The sequence below is a fragment of the Paroedura picta genome, chromosome 15, assembly GCF_049243985.1.
Source record: "Paroedura picta isolate Pp20150507F chromosome 15, Ppicta_v3.0, whole genome shotgun sequence".
NCBI lineage: Eukaryota > Metazoa > Chordata > Lepidosauria > Squamata > Gekkonidae > Paroedura > Paroedura picta.
In genome coordinates, this window is record NC_135383.1 from 2,428,163 (window position 1) to 2,451,470 (window position 23,308).

The 23,308-nt window shown below is 46.4% G+C and overlaps 1 protein-coding gene across 9 annotated transcripts in view; it reads right to left on the reverse strand.

The window, feature by feature from the left end:
- KIF1B (kinesin family member 1B) overlaps positions 1 to 23,308 on the reverse strand; it is an 83,849-nt gene that overhangs the window by 48,311 nt on the left and 12,230 nt on the right. For 5 of the 9 annotated variants that reach the window (XM_077312323.1, XM_077312320.1, XM_077312319.1 and 2 more), the window contains exons 3-12: positions 12,810 to 12,886; positions 10,724 to 10,903; positions 9,612 to 9,677; positions 7,059 to 7,237; positions 6,331 to 6,442; positions 5,011 to 5,088; positions 4,327 to 4,392; positions 3,363 to 3,380; positions 939 to 1,014; positions 364 to 442 (exon numbers count right to left, since the gene is read on the reverse strand). In XM_077312323.1, coding sequence (XP_077168438.1) covers positions 364 to 442; positions 939 to 1,014; positions 3,363 to 3,380; positions 4,327 to 4,392; positions 5,011 to 5,088; positions 6,331 to 6,442; positions 7,059 to 7,237; positions 9,612 to 9,677; positions 10,724 to 10,903; positions 12,810 to 12,886 — 931 coding nt within the window. The remainder of the gene's footprint in view (positions 1 to 363; positions 443 to 938; positions 1,015 to 3,362; positions 3,381 to 4,326; positions 4,393 to 5,010; positions 5,089 to 6,330; positions 6,443 to 7,058; positions 7,238 to 9,611; positions 9,678 to 10,723; positions 10,904 to 12,809; positions 12,887 to 23,308) is intronic. The other 4 variants (XM_077312321.1, XM_077312318.1, XM_077312324.1 and 1 more) reach the window with 1 other exon arrangement.

The window sequence follows — 23,308 nt, forward strand, 5'->3', positions numbered from 1 at the left end:
TAGGACAGGTGGGTGACATCAAAATACACCCCCCCCCAAAAAAAAATCACCCATGATTCCCCACCCACCTAAGACCAGCATACTAGACAAAGAAAAGAAGACGGAAAAAGCTAAAGGGGCGAACAGAAAAGGCAGAAGAAGAAGAAGAAGAGGGGAGGGGAAGGCAAAGTGACACAAATGTCAAGACTTCACTTTCTACTGGAGAGTTCTGATTTGCCTTTCAATTGGTGGAGCCCCAAACACTTTACAGTATACTAAGCCAAGACAAGGAAACAGGACTTCATATAAAACGTGGCTCTTGATTCATCTCTCAGCGGCAAAACAGAAAACCCTGACGTTCCAGATGAAATCCCAGGGAAGTACCTTAAAGTGCTTAACGTTTCATCATAGTTTATATCTGCCGGACTCAAAGCAGCTACCATGGCAGTTCTGGAGTTGCCACCTGCAAGGGAGGGACAAAGATGATAAAAGTCAATCGAAGTCAGCACCTGGTGCCAATGGTTTTATGCAAGTCACAAATTGGACTCCTGACTAAGAAATGCCACATAATGGGGACAATTAGAACCACGAAAGCAATAGTTGGCTTCAGCTTTTAAACGGGGGTCCCCTTCTGAATGATGACACACAAGGCTTGCCTCTAGGGGTCTGTAAGTCCTTACTGGCTCCTTGGTCACCGAAACAAACAGACCAAATCTAACCTTCATTAAACATCACAGCAGCCATTTTTCTAGAAACAAAACCACTATTAAAGAACAACAAAAAAGCCAAGATTTGCTAACTGCGTACCAAGCAGAGGCTCTGCCACTGAGCTACAGGCCCTCTAAGCCACAGACTCAGGGAGAGTGGCTCTGTGGCAACCCAAAGGCAGCACAGCACAAGGTAATTGATAATGAGCTGGAAATTTAAACCTGAAGAGCGCTTTCTCTGCATCAGCATACCTAGGTTTTCCCGAAGGAGCCACGTCAGCACAGAATCCCTGTACGGAATAAAATCAGTCTTCTTTTTCTTCTTGCTCTGCAAATAGACATGTAAGTGCTGTAAAATCTGCTTTCAGTCTCTTTAAGTGACATCTTTTCTAAAAATGGTTTCAAACTGCGATTAAAGCGTGTGATGCAGACATCTAAAAGGAAATGGCAATGAGAAAGTGACACGTGGGAAGACGGGGTAGGACAAAAATGGAATGATGATCCAATGAACCAGAATCCAGCGAGCTCCTGCGATGACGCCTGAGGGTCTGGGAGTGCTTGGCGGCACATTCATTTCACCATCGCTTGGGAAAGGCCTTTCAGATTCAGAAAGCAGTTTGCTGCATAGCCACTGTTAAGAAAGCCAGGCCTATGGCATCCTTTGGGGTGAAGAACTATTTACAGATTGCTCTTGATTCTAAGCTAGGACGTTTAGGTTGAAATGCTGGGACAGCCACCCAACGGCCCGTGGGCCAAATCTGGCCTTGAAAGCAACTTCTCACAGCCACTTATACTGAAGGTGCTAGACCCCAAGGCTCACACTTAGAGGAAAAAAATATTTTAAGCCCTGTGAAGTAAGAGACCCCCACCCTGTTGTACGGCTGCCCGAGCTCTGCCTTGTCATTTAGATATTTACACCCCACTTTTCTCCCCAACTGCTACATTATTACCCTCTCCTCCTGTTTTTAGCTTCACAACAGCCCTGCAAGGTAGGTTACATCGAGAAACCATGACTGGCTCAAGCTTCCATAGAAGAATGGGGAAAGAATGGTTGGAAGTGGGCCGGTATGATTTGACGGCAGAACCAGCAGCCAGAAGATGAAAGCAGGCAAGCACACTAAAACAATGCTTTGTTTGGAACCTCAAAGCACAATTTGGATTTCAAACTACAGCTAGCATATTCCGAGGGTTGGTGCCACATGTGAATTGAGCCATGGCAAGTCGCTTCTTCAGCTCAATCTGTAAGGAGGGCCTGCTGAAGAGAGGCTGCAAACAACAAGTGGGGGCCACTTTAAAGCATCCCATCTGACAGCCCTCACGCTGGAGGGAGCTGCTCACATGCAAAAAAAGCCAAACAAACCAAAACTACACCAGGTAATTTACTCTATGCTGCCCACCATGGAGTGTTGGGAGGAAGAAACATCAGATTCACAACAAGGGGAGACAGAACGTCACCAGCCCATCCTGTGGCAACAGCCATCCCCTGGAGCCGCCTCAGCCAGACACGGCCTCACAACAGCCATGTACAAGAACGCTGGGCAGCACAGATGCTTTCTGTGGCCAGCAGATGTGCAGAGGAAGAGAAGGGCCCAGAGGAGGCCTTCCGCATCTAGGGTTAGCGCTGTTAGATTCATTTGTGCCTTGCTTGCAAGAATTTAAAGCACGAAGCAGGAGCCCCCAGCAATGTGCTACGCACAAATCAGCCAAGCAGAGAATAAGCAAGACAGCTGATGGCCTTGAAAGCCCTTAGCCCTGTGACAAGCGACACGCACAGTCTCACAGTTTTATTCGCCAGTGTGGAACTGTAACTGCACATTATGCGGGAGATCCACACAGCAGTTCGCCCTAAGCGTATGCAATGTTTACAAACAGCCAGAAGTGGATACACATAGGGTTGTTTTTTTTTTGGGGGGGGGGGATTGACGACCCCTCTCTTTACAGTTTTCCCAACACCAGTGAGAGGTGTGACTTGTCTTATAAAAACACCACAGGGGAAAGAGCTGAATGAAGTGTTGTCTGCAGGATTGAACCCGACATGGGCACGCTCTGGAAGCTGCTTGGTGACATTCAAAAGAACACTTGGAGATCAGATCATGGCCTGCCTCCCTCCCTCCTAAGTGGCTCAGCCCTAATGGTTACTCACCATGAGCAAGGCTCCTACTGCTCCGCTAAACTAGATTTTATTGCAACGCTTGCAAGGAGGCAGGAGTGTTACTTCTATTTCTATCAAGGGGGGGGGGGGAGCCATGTGAAGTCAGGACCAGGGATACATGTCATGCTTTTGACACAGGGATGCTCTTTTCCTTCAGGTGCTGTGAATGACCTGGAAACACCTGGACCTTGCTGAACTGCTGAAGCAGGTGTGAACCCTTGAAGGAATGAACTCTGCCAGCTCCCAAGTAAGAGCTGCATACAATAGACTTGCATTTGAATAGTCTATGGTTCCTTTCTGGAGCAGGGCACACATCACTGAGAGATGACAGCATTCTCACACAGTAATGCTACCCTAGCCAAGAGTCACCCTCCGCCTTAGAGCCCCAAATCACTGCAATTTTCCACGGATCCCTGCTCCTGGCTTCTCCCATCTGCACAGAGCTAAGGTCTATAAACTACGAAGACTCAGTCACCAACAAGTACTACTTTCGGTCCCCACCCCACCCCACCCCAGCTTCATACCTTGCTGGTGCAGTTATCCTAAATTTGGAAGCATTGAAAGAAGAAAGGAAGATACAGAAATAAGTTTGTAGAGCGAGGAAGAACAGGTCATTAAACTAAGCACCAGTGATCAGGAAACATTCAAACATTACTTTCTGCGGTACCATAGCATTCCTTAAAAAGAAAAAAAGAATCACTACCAACAAAACGTGTAAACCCAATCCTTTGGTTGGCAGCTATGAAAACCATCAGGGGCCTGAGTGAAGTAGAGCAGGAAGGGCTTGGACATGGGGAAATCCAGGGAAATCCCATGTGAGCAGTATGCTGGCGCCTAGCTACATGTTACTTATATATTTGTGAGAAGTACATAGATGCCAGACAGCTGGCAAAAAATGCTGAGGGAGATGGCTGGGTGCACTTCCCCCTATCGGTTCTTTCTTTCCCATGATTCTCCTCCTCCTTTATCAGTTGGTTCTCTCTTCGGATTGAGGAGGAGGGGCTAAGCAGGGATAACTACGTAACTAGAGTGATAAGATAAGCAGAGATAAAAACAGAAGGTAACCGGCAGCCTTGAACCTCCTGTATTTCTCTATGCTTGTCTGCAGGGGAGTCTCATGACTCTGGACCAGGGGTAGTCAAACTGCGGCCCTCCAGATGTCCATGGGCTACAATTCCCATGAGCCCCTGCCAGCAAACGCTGGCAGAGGCTCATGGGAATTGTAGTCCATGGACATCTGGAGGGCTGCAGTTTGACTACCCCTCCCTTGGACAGTAAGAGCAACCCCCTTGGAATTGGGATTATTCTCACAATTCTACTAGGAGCAGCAGTGCACAGCTTTAAAAACCTGATATACAGACTCAAGAAGCACTGCCATGCCATGAGTGCACCACACCCTCCAGAAGAAGCCCTCTCTTTGGAATTACTCGAACGGCCTTGTGAAGTTTGATTTAAAAAAAAAAAATCATCCAAACAGTTTGGCCTTACCACTTCTGCCAAGGCTGAAATGACTTTTCCCAACGTGGTGAGCGATTTGTTGATGTTTGCTCCTTCCTGGAATGGTAAGCAGATATTTGAGGCTGAGGTTGCCCAATTGCAAACACTCGTTCAGGAAAAATAATACTATTGCCATCCTCTCGGCTCAAAATCTATCAAATCCCTTCCCTCTGTTATTAAACAGTTCAGTCTAAATGTTCGGTGTTTATTCTTAGCACTGAGGATTCCAGTTTTCACAACCTTGGTCTGCCTCTTCTATTTCCACCCAGCATCCCAGAAAGGAAACTCTGTAGCACTGGATCAGATGTGGAGTGGGTGCTGACTCAAACCAGAGTCGCAGGCTAAATCCACCCCCTCCTTCTGCAGAGTGAGGAACACCACCCTCCACATACCAATTAACAGGGCCAATTTCTCACACCTTTCACAAGTCGGATTCTGCAAGCCTTTGTGGAGGGGACTTGATGTGCAACAGACACACCAATGCTCGTGGCCAAGTCTTTGCTTGGCAGGCAGCAAGAAATGCAGAGGTTAACCCTTCACAATGCCTTGAGAGGACACTGCATGCACCCAAAAGGGAAGGCATAAGGACTCTTCCCCAGCAAGACCCCGCTCCCAGGAATGTTCTCAGCCTCCTCTTCCCAAAAGCTGCCCACACTCCAGCAAAGCCAGCTGTACCTTTAATCGCGTCCCTTTGGCACCTGTGGAGTCCGCCCTCTCGCTCCCTGCAAGATCCACCAGGCTGATCTTGCTAACCTGAAAAGAGAAGGAGAGTGGAAACAGAAGCCAACGACTTTGCCTGACCGCTTAGGATTCCACGGTGGACAAACAGTCTCTGCACAAGAGTCCCCCCAGGTCTTGCAAAAGGACCCACGGCAGGGAGACTTCCAGCAGCACCCACAATCCTATTTTGCTTCCCGACATTTCTCCCTCCTGCTAACTCCATTCCACCCCAAAGTGAAAAGGAATGGACCTCCGGCACAACCAGGATTCACACATACGTAACCACGTGTGCAATTTTAGCCGCTTTAGGCAAAAACACCCTTCTAATGAAAGGGGGTTGGACTAGATGGCCTGTGTGGCCCCTTCCAACTCTATGGTTCTATGATTCTATGATGCGTTAACACTGTGAAGTAGCCAGGAGAAGGATTCTGCTATGGGGGTGGGGAAGGGGCTGAGGCGCCTGCCCTCTGGCCGAAGGGATGATTTGTGCTTCTGATCCTGGGACGGTGGTAAAGAACAAGAGTCAGCAAGACAGCTGTGCTCCCACCCTTTTGTGGAGCGCCCAAAACAGAGGGACAGGAAGCGGGAGGGAGAGGGGCAACGCGCTGCTCAGGCTTTTGTCCAGAGCGGGATGAATCTCTATTGTTCAAACCTGACAGGTCCTGAAATAATATGCAGTGCTGGAGTTTCTCTTCTTTTGTGTGTTCTCAAATGGTATTTAAGGCCAGGAAGCTTCTCTCCTCCCTCCCTCCCTCCCTCCCCACTGACTGCTCCCTTTTAATGGGACTATCCCACTGCAACTTTAAAAACCACTCGCCACCAAACCGAGCCAGGCCTACAGGGAGGACACAGAAGAAGGGAGAGTTAATGAGCCAGTAATTAGTTAAGCCTTGCCAAGCAGAAACACTGATGCTTCTGTGTACAGGGAGGGCGGTTTAGTTTGCTCCCTCATTAGGTTGCAGAGTTCCTCCTCCCCGTTTCTACTCTCATTCCTAATGTTCAGCCTGCATTAAACACACATCTCAGGAAGAGCCTGGCTGAAACACACAGACACACACACACCGGATCATCAAAAGCATGTCTGGAAGAACAAAGCTCTCTAACACAAAACAGGTGATTCTGCTACATGGATTAGGAGGAGGCCGATCCCATGTCTCTAGATGCATGGGAACGAAGCCCCAGTCAATGCCTCCCCACTCCAGGGAGTGTCTGATTCATTGCAAGGGTCCCACCGGCCCCGCCTGCTTCCCACACCCCAGCCCCGAGATGTCCTACCTTCTCAGTGGAAAGGTCAGTTTCTGGGTCATGTTTCTTCTGAGTGAAAACAATGGTAAACACGGCATGAGAACGACTGCTGGTTTCATTCATGTTCGTAGCAGCCACCGTCCTTGGGAGAGAGGGAGGGAGGGAGGGAAGGAAGGATTTCAGTTTTTTTCCTGAAATTCAAGAGGCCTACAAAACAGCCTGCCAGCTCTGACACTTTAAAGATCCTATTGACTATGAGGGTTAAAAGAACATTCAGCAGCTGCTGCCATCATAGTGCTGGCTTTATTCTCTTTATCTTCATTCCCAGTGTGTTTTTTTTAACCGCCCCCCTGCATTGTTTGGCTCTGGCTCCTGGGGCAGCCACTCTGGGGTTGTGGCCACCACCCTGTGTCAGAATGCCCAGACTGCCTGCAGACAGGACACATTTCCAATCTCTGCCAGCTCAGACTATGGTCCTGGTGCATCTCAAAATGTAAGGAGCCCCACTGAGCAGACTAAAGGTGCACTTAGGCTACCATCCTGCTTCCAATGGGGGCCAACCAAATGCTTACAAGAAAGCCCAGGGCATGAAGGAAACACCCCTACTCTGTTGGCCCCTCCTTCCAGCAATACACAGCCTTTGAATCTGAAGGCTCAATTCAGCTACCAGAGCTACTGATAGACATCTTCCTCTGTCTGGCTGCTACTCCTTTTTACAGATTACCCGAGCCGGCTGTATGATGCATCCAGTAACCAACCTAGCTTTGTTTCCTGCGTCCATGAGGTCTGCAATATCAGTATAAGAAGTGACAGCAAGCTTGGACAAGTCCTCCACATAGGGCCCAAGCAGAGGATGTTCCCGAACACGAAGGTTTCCCTTGTTCTTAGGGTTCAGCAAGTCCCGTACTCTCTCACAGTAGATCTCCATGTAACTGACCTGAAAACAGACACATACAAGCAAATTAAACCTCCAGTCTTCTTTATGGAATCTCCTACTGAATGTCTTTCAGTGAATGAGCGATACAGAGTGTAAGAGGATTAGCAAGACTGCTGAACTAGGCCGTGCAGACGCTGTCATGCGCTTAAAGAGATCTCCGCCATTCAGCCAAAATGCCGCATCCTAGGCAGCTTCAGTTACGCATTCACAAAGTTTCAGAATGAAAGGATCAATTATGGACCCCAAAATTGAATTTGCCAAAAGATTTACAGATGCGTTCTCTAGATCAACGTCTAAAAATATACCATGGATTCATACCAGTTCCACAGAAATAGAAATGGAATAGCTCACTTCACTGTTCACATCCTGAGAAATGAAAAATTATTTTCCCTGCCGAAGAAAAGTCTTCAGAGGCGGCTCGCATATCTCTGCACGAGCCTCTCCAGTCAAAGTGTGAATGAAAAAGTGAGGGGTGGGGATTGCTAGATGCACCCCAGGAAACTGTTACTCAGGCCAGGCAGCTTCAACAGGATTACTTCTACTAGTAACAGATGTGCAGAGGACACTCCTGCACTCCTGGTACATCCATGCTTCTTTCAAGGAGCAGTCAAGCCCATCAGACTTTCTCACACTATCACTTTAGGTGTCGGAGAGACTTTTAGGATGACTTTGATACAGCTTAGGACATGACAGCAAGGGATCTCAAGGCAAGGGACATACTCCAATATCTTGGACTTGGCCACCCTGGAGATGCCCAGGACTGACACTAAAAAATGTTCATCGCTACCTTTAAAGCAGAAGAAAACAGTGATTACCACCTAAAGCAAACGCTGGCAGGGGCTCGTGGGAATTGTAGTCCATGAACATCTGGAGGACCACAGGTTGACTACCCTGACCTAAAGAATCCCGTTCCTTGCAAGCCCCAGAGGGCCATCCTTGCTGCTTCTCACCATCCAAAACCTCTCTGCCCACAGCATCATCACCTTGGTGGCCAAATTCCTCCTGCCCTGGGTCTCAGCCCTCTGCCTAGAACTCGCTACTTTTTACATGCCCCGTTCCTGCACGTTTGCCCTCCAGAATCATCTCCCCAAACACCTCCTTCTCCTGGTCGCCATCAGAACTCTCCACAAACACAAGCATGACTAATTTCGGTGGGATGAAGAAATAATGGTGTGTGGCACCAAGGACGGCATCCGCCTCTGTGCCCAACTTCCCCAGCCATAAAGGGATATGAAAGCAGGAAGAGGCCTTCTATCAAGTCACACCACGGGTCCCTCCAGACCTCAACTGAGAAAGGTCTTCCTGACTACCACCTGCCCGTGATACTTTAACTGGAGCCACCTGAGACTGAATCTGGGTCTTCTTCTTGCAAAACATGTGCTCTGCCAACCAGTCATTCCTCCTTCCAGGCTGCAGGCCGCTCTGCCATTTGGATGAAGTTCCACTGAGTCTGGTCCCACTAGAGACCCCTCACAGCCTTGTACTTTACAGCCCTGGTTTTAGGGGCAAAATCAGTACGGTTATTGTTATTTTCATGCCTATTTCTTATAAAATGCTGTGCTGAAGACAGAGCCAGAAGCTATATGGGGTGGAAGCTGGGGAGGCAGTGGCTCCCACTTGTCAGAAACATTGTGCCCTGCTTGTTCACTTGCATGCCTGCACAATCAAAACTTGTTCCCCTCATCCACCACGGAGCTGATTCAGCAGGTCTGAAGGAATTTAGCAGAAGCAACCCGTTTGTCTGTCAAGAAAGGCCGCCTGACTAAACATATGGGACAAATGCACCCCGCAAAGTACTATTTTTACATAGGCTGCATTTTAATCGTTTGCCAACTCTGGACACACATCCTTCTGAACACTTACTTGGCAGGCGGCCTGGAAGTTGTCATTGTGTGCTGAGTTTAAGAGGAAGAACTAGTTTGTTCAGGCACAGCCCCGTCCATTATGCTCCTTTCCGGTCACCCCCATTCAGAGCATTCCTCTGGCCCAGAGAGAATCACAGCCCTCCAGCCACAACACACACCTGCACTTCCTGCCATCGCAGCTAAAGATGCTCTCTGTCTCTGCATTCGCAGCCCGTGGCAAAGCGGTAGTCAAGAGAACCCAGAAGTACCCCAAGGTTGCCATCCGATGAAACACAGAGTGTGCTGGGCTTCAGCTCATGCAGTTAGCATCAATGGTGTGTGGGAGGATTTGAGCCCAGATCTTCCCAGGCCTCGCCCATTACTCTAACCACTACACTACAATGGGCTGTAGGTACCAACGTTGAAAGAGGGCTCGGCCTGCCTTTATGCAGCCTAATTTCTTCTGAAATTAAAACAGAGGAGACAGTGACTTGCGCCCTTGGAAAAGCCATCTGAGGCCTTAGGCTCACCTCCACGGAGTAAGATATTTCCTCATTGCTGTTATCGTTGATCTTCTCAAACAACTCTTCGCAGAGCTAGAAAGAGACAGAAGTTCAGACCACAAAAACATATTGGGGGGGAGGGGGGGCAACAGAAATTCCAGTACAGTTCTTGGCTTCCACGTCTCCTAGCAACTGTGATCAACATCTTAAAGGCTGATTTACTGTAACATGCTCTAGGAGGGGCTAGGCTCCGAGTTCCCTTGCAGCTGACCAGACTGTGGCAGCTGGGGTGGGGTAGGCAGGACAAAATGCTCGGTGCCCCATTTGCCAGGGTTCTTTCTCCACACATACCCAACAGTACAAACATCTGGCTGGCATTTCACTTAACCCACAGGCAACCTCAAGCCGTAACCGAACCCCTGTCAGATGTCGGCACGGCATATGTTTCTGCTATCAGCACAGAACAGGGCTCGGAGCTATTTTACACCAGGAGCACAGAGCCAGGGACTTCGCCGCTGACTCGAAAGCAAAATGATAAGTCAAAGCAGCCCTTCGGCAAAAGGCCAGCCCACATTCAGCTTTGCTCGGACGGTTCAATGACAGCAGGACAGCACAACAGCAAGTTACAAAAGCCTAAGCACTTTGAGGACTTAGGTCAGGGGTGGGCAAACTGCGGCCCTCCAGATTTGCTGGCAGGGGATCATGGGAATTGTAGTCCATGGACATCTGGTGGGCCATAGTTTGCCCGCCCCTGACTTAGATTATTAAAAGGACATAAATCTACTCAGGGAAATCAAGCAGCCCTGGTGGATTTGACCAGCAATCCATCTGCTCCAGCATCCTGCTTCACACAGAGGCCCCTCAGCTGCCCTAGAGAGCCAGACAGGGCATAGAGGCCACAGTCTTCTCTCATGCTGCCTTTTTAGCACTGGTTTACTGCTCCTGAAAACCACTGGTAGAAAAGGTTCATTAATGACAACAGCACTCTTCACATGCTCAACATGTCCAAATGAATTTATGCTAAAGGTTATAAAATCCCATGTTGCTCAAGTTTCCTAAAGAGGAAAGAGGCATTCCTATAAGCATCTAACAGCTATATGCAAAAGCAAAATGGATCGCACCTTAAGATCCACTCTTACCTGTGGTATGATCCCTGCCTGGTTTTCCTCCTGCTTTCCCATCATAGTATAGGATTTCCCGGCTCCGGTTTGGCCATATGCAAAAATACATACATTATAGCCCTCAAAGGCATGTAAAAGCATCTCCTTCCCAATATCATTGTACACACGATTCTGAGATGCAAAGCACGGATCATCATGCTGCAGAGAGAAGAAAAACAATATGTCAGAATAGTCCTCTTTTAAAATGAAACAACTGCCTAAGGAAGCAGGGGGACATCCAAACATTGTGAGACATCCTTCCATAACCTGGAAAAAGTAAGATTTGTGAAGGATGGAAAAGATCACCACTGTGGAATTAAAACTTATGTACCAGTGGTCCAAACAACCCAGTGACCAGGAGCAAATAATCCAACGTCTCATCCTGGCTATTTAAGGTCTTGTAATGACAGATAACATAAGAAGCCAAATTATATCAAGCCAGACCAATGGTCCATCTAGCTCAGTATTGTCTATTCTGATTGGGAGGAACTCTACAGGATTTCCTGGACAGAAGGGTCTTTTCTAATAGAGCAAACATGATATTCTTTGAACTGAAGTTGCTAGAGATTGAACTTGGACCCTCTGTATTCCATGCGAGGGCTATACCACTGATCCGCTTCCCCTCTCACATTAATTTCTCACATTAACCAGAGATCCTACACAACAGGGCAATGATCTGAGCATGGCAACATACATTGGTGAAGAGATATTTAAGACACCATAATGCTTAAAATGCTCTTCCACAACCCAGTTGGTTACCCAAGCAGCACCTGCAGCCTCCTGAGAGTGGTCTGTGTTCTCATTAGAAGGGGATACAATACAATTCAGTGACAGGCTGCTCTGGAGAAAGAGGAAACGTCTCTGAATATTCTCTTGCTTCATGATTCAAGGATCAAACTGATGCTTATAATACCCAGCCGTAAAACGCTACCAGCCGTGTAAATTAATCAGTTTGTGCAGCTGTCCAAGCTTACTTCCCAACCTCTATTATTAAAGAATCCTGCTAATTTGGAATGCCAGATAGGAAGTGCTGCCACAAGTGAATACCATTCGCAAAATTACAAGCAGGCAAGCTGGACTGGAAGAAAGGGACCCTTCCATTGGGCTGCCTTGTGACTCAAATATTCCCCAATATAGGAAATGCCTTTCTCTCTTTCCACAGGACCAAGAGCTATCCGCAGTTTTCCCAGGAGCAAAGACTGGGGGGCCTGGGCAAGCCACAGTGCCCCTTTATCAATCAAAGCACAAGGCAAATGTCAAAGCACCGAGGGAACCACAGTGGGAGCCAGTCCTGGATGCTCACAGTTAAGTACTGTTCCATTTGGGAAGGATGCAGCTTCGGAAAAGCTTTAGAAGGCAGCACATTTAAAGGGGAGAGTAGTGCTCCTTTCAAGAAGGGCCGCAGAGCATGACATAATCTGGTGCATCAGCTGACGAGCGGGACATTTTCCCGTTCAAGGAATAACTGGAGCAGATTAACATGACGCTTGTCCTGCCATGCTCTCTCTGGGAAATGGAGTTACTGCTCAGTTAAGAGGAGCCACGGGAAAGGGGGAGGGAGCTCTACAATTACTGGAAGTTTAGCTTTGGTAAGGGATGGGGCAAGGAAGAGACAGAACTTTATGACTTTGGGTGGAGCTGGGAGTAGAATGCACTTCTTCCCTGCCTCCCTGATAAACCAGGAATTAAAACTCCCTTCTGCACAACCATAAGTGCTCCTAAAGGAAGATTCTCCTCTCTCAACAAATGATATTCACTGTTGGAAAATGTTTGTTGTCAGAATTCCACTCTGTGGGTGCTTGGGTCAGCTCCCTGTCATCTCTGAACACACTTGCTCTCCGTCGCTTGGAATGTAATCCCTCGTGATCCCAGGATGGAAAAAGCACTTAAACCTATTGAGATGAAACCTAGAGGAACATAGAGGGCTAAAAGCACAACACATTTGTAGTAGGGAAAAACAGGTGCTTGCTGGCAGAGGGTTCCGTCCCCTGTTGGATGCGCTTGCATTCCTCCTTCAGAAAGGAGCCCGAAATGACACAAAATGTAAATCAGTCAGAGCACTTACTGAGGTGTGCGACCAATAGGAATAGTCAAAGCTGAATGATTTTGCTGGTTCCTTGGGATTCTTTGGGTTGAGTATGCCTAGAACAAACAAAAATGTATATTCATTACTCAAGAACTTTTGGGAAAGTCAGGAATAGAAGAACAAGCGTATAAACTCTGTAGAAGGCACAGCCAAAGAACATGTTACGTTTGCCATACTGGTACTCCCAAAATAAAGAACATGAGAATATCCTCCTCACGAGCTTCAGGTTGTAGCCAACTCAAGAGCTACAGAGCACTAAGCAAGGTATTCTGAGCACAGCCATAAAATGATGGGGAACACGACAACAGTGGAATCTCTGCTCTTTGCGATGCAGGAGCAGGACAGGTAAAAAGTTCATGTGTTCAAATTTTAATTATGCTTGACAGAAGCCGGCCCCACTATGCTCACCAGCCATTTTCAGAGCATGATGAGAGAGCAATCATAAAACAGGTCTTCTCGGAATCCTAGCCAGGTCTAGGCTTCCTGTCAGGAAAGTGTTCTTCAAATGGCGCTCTCAAGTGCGACCATCTCAGGCCCCATTCCACCATGAGATGCTGGGGAGAATTAAAACCCAGCCTGATGGATGCTGGGAACAGTTCCATATCCCTTTCATGCATCCAGCCGCCCCACAAGTCTGGCAAAAGCTTTCAAGCAGTGTGATGGCTCAAAAATCCTGCTCTGGCTCGCATCTATTCCAAGCTCTCAGTCAATGTTCACACTTTCTGGACAAGTCCAGCCATCGAACGCATGCTTAGTGCCTGGGTCTCCTGCTCATTAAAAAAGTGCCTGACCAAATAAAAGGAAGACCAGATTATCCATAGACTGGGGTTCAAAAGGTCTACAGAAACTGCCCTTGATGTTCATCACAGGCATATTGACAGCTCAAGTCTATGTTTGCTTGGCTCAGACTTAATACACATGAGTGACTGCTAGCCGTGCCTTCTCTCGGCCCCTCCAGAGAATACGATACTTCAGAAGGAGACCTGTGGTGGCCACGGCTCAGCGACTGAGCACTAGCTCAGCACGCTGGAAGTCCCAGGTCCAGTTCTGCTGACAGCAGATGCTAGGAAGCCGTCTTGACTGAGACCCCGGAGAGCTGTCACCAGCCAGAACAGACAGCCCTGAACCGGATGGATCAATACTTCTGATTCTGTAAAAGGCAACTTCATACGGCAAGGGCCCTCTCTGCTCCGATTCTGAAAAGCCTATTCTGCATCTTCACTTTTAAAAACCCCATGTCAGATTAGAATGTAGGAGTTTTTGGACTGTGGCCTTGCGCTGCAGAAAACAGCAGGGGCTCCTAGAAGCCATTCTAGAAAGGCAGAAAAAAGGACTATAGGTACAAAATAAAACACGATCACAGGAAGCAAAGGGACAAACGGCAAGAAGTAGGTCATTTTGCCTTTGCATTAGTCAGAGCTTTGGAGCAGGGGAGAGATGTGAAGATGCGCTTCCTTTGAACAACAGAAAATTCACCACCGCCACAAAAGCCAGAGGCGCATCAGTAATGAAAAGCTCGGGGGTCCTTGGGAATTTCCCAGCAGGACCATTCATGTATGATTTGAAACACGTTGGAGTTCAAAGCGAAAAGCCAGTGGCCTTTCTGAGGTACTAGAGTCTAGTGACGAAAAGGACCTGAAAAAGAATGGGGAACGTTTCAAACCTTAACACTGAGGTGATGCACTGAAAACATCCATCCGCAAATAAAATTTCCATGGAGCTCACATGGAGATGTTAATAGAACAGACATTTTAAAGGGGAAAGAACCCAATTGTTCTGCAAGCCTTGCCTTCTTCACAAGACTATCAACGGCCGGCTAAAGCCCTGCTCTGACTTCCTCATCTTAGCCACGGCTCCCTTCTGAACCTGCAATAACTGATGACCTTGTTAGATTCAAATGGGTAGCCGTGTTGGTCTGAATTAGCACAATGAAATCAGAGTCCAGTAGCATCTTTAAGACCAACAAAGATTCTTTCAAGGAGTGAGCTTTCGAGTGCAGGCACGTAATTTCATTGATTACCTTGTTGAGCGCCTTGCAGGCAACAAAAGCCTTAGCTCATCTCTGCTATCGGTGGCCATGTGTCAACCATGCGCAAACAAACAGACAAACAAAATTCACCCACAAGGCCAGGGGGGACAAAGAGGAGGCTCGATGGCAGATTTTGGGCTCTCTCTCCCTAACATGAGAGATGGCTATGAAATACAGTCTGTCGCTCAAAAATCCTATACATTTATATTTACAAATACTAAAAAGGAAAAATATATTAAAAAATGCAGTGTTACCCAATTCTTGCATTTTGTGTCAGAGTGGGAGAAGGTCTGTTTGTGTGTGTGTGGGGGGGGAGTTAGTCTGCAAGAAAGTCCTGAATTGTACAGTAAGCTTACGAGTGGGCCCCACTTCAAGAAGCTGAACCACTGAATTGAGAAGAGAGAACCCAGATCCATTCCCCCTTGGCAGGCTGTCTTGTTCCTCACCAGAGCTGCTCTGAAAGGGGAAGGGGATCTGGGTGCCCCCATGCACTGTGCGTGCTGCAAATAGCAACAGTTGCTAGAGAACCTCGGCTAGCCGATTCCACATTTAATGGATTTGCCTTCTGCTGGCTCTCCTGACTTATGAATGCTGACAGCCAGGAAAAGCCAAGGATTAAGATCGCTTACACCAGGACATGGTCACACGGGGAGAGCACATGTGGCTTTGGATAGCAACAGAGGCATCAACACAACCTATGAAATTACAAACAAAAAGGGTAACCCAAAGCAATCCCACAAACAGTCCCAGCCAGAGCTGCAACGGATCTATAAATTCGCACGTGCCAACCCCTTCTAAACGAAGAAAGCCCAAAGGAAGCCCCCTTTTCACAGAGCTTTTCAGATTCTTCTCCAGCATCAACACACCAAGTTGCTGCTGTTGTTGTCAGCCATTCAGTCGTGTCTGACTCTTGGCGATCCCACGGCCCAGCGGTCCCCAAACCCACACTGCTTCCCTCAGCCGTGCAATGTTCTTGCACACCAAGTACAATCACAAAAAGAGATTTAGAATATGGCAGGCAAGGACATGGAAACCAACAGCAATGCAGAGTTGAGACGGGCATTTAGAGAAAGCCATGTGTCGGTGCTTATAATATTTATTTTAAAAACATGAACTTATTATGTGCTAGCATATCATTGCTAGGGAAGCTTCCCTAGATGCAGAGAGTGGGATAATTTTTAATTTCTTATCCTGGCCGTGCAGAATTTCAGTACTGGTTTAAGATACGCTGCATCTACAAAGTTAACACTTAAACACCTGTAAAAAGACAACATTTGGGCTTAGCTTGAGGCAGGCTTATCAGTTTGATACCAGTTTTAGGTATTTTCTACTCAACGTCAGGCACCATGTTTGGCCAGACACAGAAGTGCAAAATTGTACTAAAGAGTAATAACACTTGTGGTATGTTTTCTTTTTGCTTGCATGCCAATAACTTCTGAAAAAATTTAGAAACAAAATAGGAAAGTATGATCTAAACATAAGCGTTTACTGTAACTATTCTACCAGTGTAACAGCTGCCGGTACCATAAGGAAGCATTCACCTCCCTCTGTGATAAGTCAACTGAGTTCAACACTGCTAAGCGATAACATACACACACACACACACACACTAGCCTTCCCATTGGAATCCAAGGTATCTTTATCAGACTGAGGGGTCAGAAGGGGGAAGTATGCTGTGGGTCATTGAATGCATTTCTAACTTTCGCAAACTTGCCTCCTTTTCACAAGTTTTCAACACAACTGCTTTGTATCTTCTCTCCACTGAGATCAGTACATCCTGAACTGAAATATGATGGTGCTCTTTTAACACAGCGATATTGACTTGGACAGGACGGGTGCCTTCTAGGGGAGGGTCTTCTTTGTTTCTAAAAGCAATTAAGTTTTACAGCCTGTCGCTCTATGAGAGCTCTGGAATCTAGAGAATCAATTTCACCATATAACCTGGGGGGGGAGTGGGGAGCGTACGGCAATACCCTGAAGTGATAAAATGGGTTAACCTCAAACCACCACTGGTCACGAAGGAACCTTCAGGGGTAGAATCACATGTGACAGGAGGGCAAGAGCAAACACCAGTATGAATGTAGTGTTCTTTGATGGACCAATTCAAACTCTTCAGGATGACTGGTGAGAAAATGACTGGCCCTCAGATCAGCAGAAGAAACAACATGCCTGCATTTCCAGCAAACTGACAAATTAAATGCATCTTCACACTTTATCCTTTACACCACGGGTAGTCAACCTGTGGTCCTCCAGATGACCATGGACTACAATTCCCATGAGCCCCTGCCAGCAAACGCCAGCGTTTGCTGGCAGGGGGCTCATGGGAATTGTAGTCCATGGACATCTGGAGGACCACAGGTTGACTACCCCCACCTTACACCATCTCTGAGGTAGGTTGTTGGGCTGTGCGCAAATGGCTCACATTCATCCAAGTGGCCCTGGACATGATCCCGTACATTCCTTCCGTCATAGCAAAGCCTTTACCTCAGGGAAACGTACCACCACGTAGCACTAATGAGCCTTCCTATAAAGCAGTTATGGCGTATCTTGATGTATAAGGTTATATAAATAGGCATGCTTATTAAAGCAGCCTCTTGACTCATGGCTAAACCTACAAAGAACCTTGGGAACAATTGTTCGCAGCTTGCCATTTCTATGGCAACAAGTGAGCCTCATTTCATTGAGAATACATAGCCCAAAGCAGATCCACTCATACTATGAACTGAGAGGTTTCCAAGGCAGCCGCTCTTGGAGTTCCTGCATGGGCCAGGAAAATCCTCAGTGGGGTTTTAAAGACACCTGTACACCAAAGCACGCCAATCCATTCAAGTCAAGGTCAGCTGAGAACATCTCTGATGATTCTCCAACACGACTCATTCAGTGTCTGGGTATTAACTGTACAAATTGCTCATGAGGCTTTGTGCCTCCCAGAATCTCCATTCCAGGAAACATATCAAAAGCAACGAAGAAGAGAAGAGTTGGTTTTATACCCCGCTTTTCACTACCGGGAGGAGTCTCAAAGCGGCTTACAATTGCCTTCTCTTCCTCCCCCGACAACAGACACCCTGCGAGGGAGGTGGGGCTGAGAGAGCACTGACAGGACTGCTCTGTGAGAACAGTTCTATTGGGGATGTGACTAGCCCAAGGTCACACTGCAGGCTGCATGTGGAGGAGCGGGGCATCAAACCCGGCTCGCTGGATTAACCATGACACCATTAGTGCATTGAAGTCAGTGTGGGCTAGTTTCACTGACAGTAGCTCTCCGGCACCTGAGTCAGAGAAAGTCTTTCCCAGCACTCCTCTGAAGACCTTCTGAGATGCCAGGAGTGGAACTTGAACTTACGCAAGCCATGGCTCTCCTCCTAACCTTCAGGACAAAGTTTGAGTTCAATGGCACCTTCAAAACCAACCAACTTTTATTATTTGTAGCATTCTTTCGTAGCCTGCCCTTCCTCATAGACTCAGAGCAGCTGACAATGATATAAAATGTATATAGCAATATCATTAAAATAAGTAACAGAATATATAAATTAGCAACAGAATATTAAAATTAAATTATTAAAAGCTGCCTCCTAAAACGTCATTACAGAGAAGGAGCCTGGCTTAATGGGCAAACTGATGCTTTGTAATGGGATTCTTGGGCAGGGAGTCCGGCCGTTTCCTCAGTGGTAATTCCGAGGTCTCAACCAGAGTCCTGGTGGAACAGCTCTGTCTGGCAGGCCCTCTGGAACGGCGGAAGGTCCCGGAGTGGCATCTGAAGTGGGCATCTACACAAAACCTTATACCTTGAACAGAACTTAAGTTGGTTTTGACTACCCATTTAAATCTCCTAGACTTCAGTTAGATCTGTCCAGCAAGCTGTCTTTCATATTAAATTCACGTCTTCATTCTTTTAAAAATTTCCCACTACAGGCTTCTATCTTAAGTCATAGTGAGCTATGTTCCCAGTCTGCACCCCACCCCAGTTAGGAGCTGTAGGAAACTCTTTCCAACTAAAGTTGCCAACAAGAACAAAATTTTGGGGCGTGAAGGCGAGATCTTTGCTGCACAGCCTCTGTCCAAGTCTGCTATGCAAACTGCTAAACAGCAACCAGCTGAAGGCTAAAGTGAGGGTGTAACACGGCTCTGGCTAAGAGGATAAGCAGGGATCAGGCAGGTGATGGATGGGGGGAGGCCATAGAAACAGGATATAAAGCTTTATGGACAACTACATGATCTGCCCTAAGTTCCCAAAGATAGGGCGAACTATAAATCCCATAAATAAATTTTGAAAAGGGGGGCACCAAGCAGATGAATGTGGCCTAACTTTTCCTGTAAGGGGGAAAAGAAAACTGTCAAAGGGATTAAATATGGATGGCCTATGTACTTGTGCCCATGCCAGGCAATGTGCTATAATTTGAACGAACACACAAAGGAGCCAATGAAATCTTGCAACGTATTCAACATAGAATAAAAATACGACTCACAATGTGAGCGGATTAGAACTTCATTCCTCATCAGATAGCAATCCAGCAATACTTACCTCCCAGCCTATTTTTCCCTGCCTATGGCCATAATCCTACATTGTTCATGGTAACTGCCAATGCCTCAGCCTTTATGATACTGGGCATGCCAGACCATCATGAAGAAACATGGCACTCATCAACACAAGTCCCTACAGGACAAGGGGAGCAGACCCCTTTCCCTCACTCTAAAGGGCTTCAAACTGCATTACAAAAGCATGGGATATATCTCCAGTTGATGCCTTTATGGAATCCCGTTACAGACTTATGACGTAGGTCATTACTGCGCAAGCATCCTGTTCTCTTCTTCCTGCCTCCTTTTATTTTTTAATACTTTGGATGAATGGTACTCCGGACTAATAATTTAATTACACATTCCCCATGAAAAGCAGAGAGGCAGTAAAGGAAGCAATCACAACAGGGTTTACATTAAAGGCTTGCTTGCTTTAAACAGCATACATTTGTTTATCTGATATTTCAAAAGACCCAAAGCAGCAATTAACCATTCTGTTTGCAAACTAAGGCTGGAAAGCTTTTGTGTTGGGTCTATAATTAGTTTCTATCACGGTGGCACTAACAACAACTTTGAACATCGGCGCTTACCCCGGCCACCTGCTTCAGAGAAATCAGCCGCTTCCTAGGGGCTTTCACATGACTAGTGCCTGCTTTTATACTGCCATTTTAACACAGCATTTACTACTTGTAGGTGCCCTTGGTAGCATTTGCACTTACCACTCCTAAATGTTGTGCAAAACCATATTTCACTGCTGCAACAACCTAGTTTGTCAGGTTTTTCTTCGCTATTTAGTGTGCAGACAACCATCACCCCAATCTTGCCAGAAAAGCCAACTGCCTTCCATGGCATTTGAGCTACACAAGCAAGTCTCAAAGATAAAGGGAAACGCACATCACTAGTGGCAAAGCAGCACACGAGACCAGATAATCAAGAATGGCAACCCTCAGAGATGGCTGCTGGATGACTGAAATCTTAGTTACCCATTGAATTTACTTCATACAGAAGAATCTGGATTCCCTAAACAGTGGGGAGTCTCAACCATCTCCTGACTTGAATCTTATGCAGAGAGGTAGCACTCAAGATCAGAAGAGAGGAATCCAAAAAGAGAGATTTTTTTAAAGCAGGCATCATGATGAAAGGCCTATCATTATGATTGGAGATCAGAAAACGCTCCAGGGCAGGATGTGTTCATTTCCTCTCTCAACAGCATTTCAATACTCCTGTCCAATCTCTTCTTAAATGCACTGGAAAGATTCCACCTTTGTCTTCTGGAAACATGCAGGTACGACACAGTCACATGCAGTCCACTGTCTGAACAGACAACTCTTTAAATCATCTAAATTCTCAAGGAGGAGCCTTGATGGCTTCTGTTTCCCAAACATTCTCGGTAAACAACACTCAAAGGGCAGAAAGAACACAATGCCATTTTCAGCCGCTAAATTATGCAGCATTTCGATTTAATTTTTAATCATGACGACTTGCAGTTGCTCAACCTTGATTTTTCTTTCTTTTTTTTTTACTCAATTACAACTGGAACTCAGCTCCTTCTGAGGAATATGTATGTCTCTCATTTGTTAAAAACATGGGGAGGGGGAAGAATTAAATTCCTTGATGGACTGAAAGACCTGTAAGAGCATTCCGAATGCCTCCTTTGCTGGTGTGGTCTGGCAAACTAAGGGTCGCCCCAGTCCCATACAGATCCCAATCCCTCTTCAGGAAGACTTACTTCCACCATCTGCACTAAAGACCTGCTCTCATGGAATTTCATATGACTATCTTTCCAACAGTACTTTGGCGGACAGCTTAGCATAGGAAAGATTAGAGGCAGGAAAGACAAATTAATATCCCCAATGCCCTTCCCCTTCACCTGAATGCTGGTAAAAATGCTGACAGTGCTGAATCTGGATCTCTACAGGGCATCATCAGAAAGGAAAATAATGACTTTCTTTAGTCAGTTCTATGCCAAAATGTAATTTGGATAATAGTACTTAAAAAACAAAAACAGGATTCAGCATCATGGAAGGAATATGCCCAAGGCCACATCAATGGAATAGGCAGACTATGCGCACCAGACCCATGTCTCTAGAAAGCAGATTTTACTATGTGATAGCACAAAGGTCAAAATCTATTATATCCCATCCCATGCTCATGAATAACATTTGCTGTGTCTATGCAGGAGCAGGGGTCATGGAAAAAGCAACCGGGATGTCAGAAGCAAAAGAATCCATCCATGAATTTGCAGTTTACCAGGAACAGAAGCAAGATTTTCCCCTTAAGTCTTGGATCCTTCACAAAGGTCTGATTAAAACAACTCCAAGGCAGAGTTCACATTACACCAGAACAAATGCAGAGAAATGGATGCTTCCCAGCTGTAGGACCGCACTTGCTTTCTGTTGGTGAAACACAGGCATTTTTCAAGTTACTTGAAATAAAGGAAGCTTAACGTTCACCCTGAGGAATGGCAGACTGGAATTCAGCAGGATTTACTCCTGGGCTTTAAGGATTCTAGAACTGTACCAAGAGGACAAGGTGGGGGAGGGAACAAACGCAGCCAAGGAGCAACGCCAGGCAAATTCTCTTGCACAGAAGCTGCTGGAAAGGCTCTCATCCTCAGCTGCTCTTGCAGATCCAGTTGCTATAAATACCAACTCTGCAGCTGGCTTTTCCAAAGGACAACATGCCTGCTTCCTGCATTTGCAGTGCCTGAGCCACGGCCCTATCTTGGTTTGCATAAAGCTTCAATAACCAGGGCTTATTTGTACAGCTTTCCTATGTAAAAGCAATTCTTTATCAATCAAAAATAGTAAGTGTGGGCATATGCCACTTTAACTGCAGGCTTAAAGTTGTGTGATGAATGAAGTGGGTTTTAGAAAGGTAAGAAGGTTGTATTAACATTTAGAGGTACCCAAGAGTAACCCAAGCTATTCGTCTGTGTGAGCTGGGGGAATGGGAGGGCTTAACCATCACCAATTGGTTTTGGATTGTGATATTTATCTGTAAAGCATTTTATAGTGTATGATGATACTAGGCACATTGCTAGTCCTATGGGGTGGAAAAGAACACGCCCTCCCCCAAAATCTAGATAAGCAGTCCTCAGACTGCAGCAGACTAAGGATTGTGACTGTGATCATTCTGACTGTGACTCCCGAAAGCCCTCCCCCTCCTACTTCATCAAAGCACACCATGCATCCCCTTTCCACAGTGCATATAGCAAACCATGTATACCCCATGGAAGCTTCTGTCCTCAAAATAATAACGTGCAGACAAGAACAGTTTCATTGTAAATGCAAGAAGATCATTTTTATTGTCTGTCTGTAGCCTCCAAGGTCAGGTCCCACAAACAGTTCCCCCAAATTAAGCTTCCTTTTCCTTCTAGCTGTCGAGGTACTGGTATCAAGCAAGAGAAGGCAGGAAGCCTTGATTTTGAGGCAATGCACATGTGGAATTAACTGACTTGAGAACAGCTATATAAGGTTTGCCATTTCCGCCTCCTGCCTGTTCCAGAGGGCTGGAGGGGCAAGTAGCAGCTGTCATCTAGCTTCACTGACCTTGACCCTTAGCAATATTTTTTTTATGACTGATGGAGACTTTCATTTCATCAGCAATTGAGAAGCAAGCCCTCTCCAGGAAGAAGATCTCCAATTATGCAGCACACAGGAAACCCCCCCTCCAAAATAAGGGTCATATCTAATATTTATTAGCAGAGAAGAAAATGAGGAGTTTTACTAGGACTGCATTTGGCTTAGTTTCCCCCAATTTACTGGCAATTCAGATTAAGATTTTAAATTGTTTTTATTCCTGATTGGCAATCCTAATGGAGATTTTATATTGTTGCCTTTTATGCATTTTTTAATTACTGTTTTATTTGCACGCCACAAAGTAGAAAGGCGGCATATGAATGTTTTAAATAAAATGGACACTTCAAGACTGT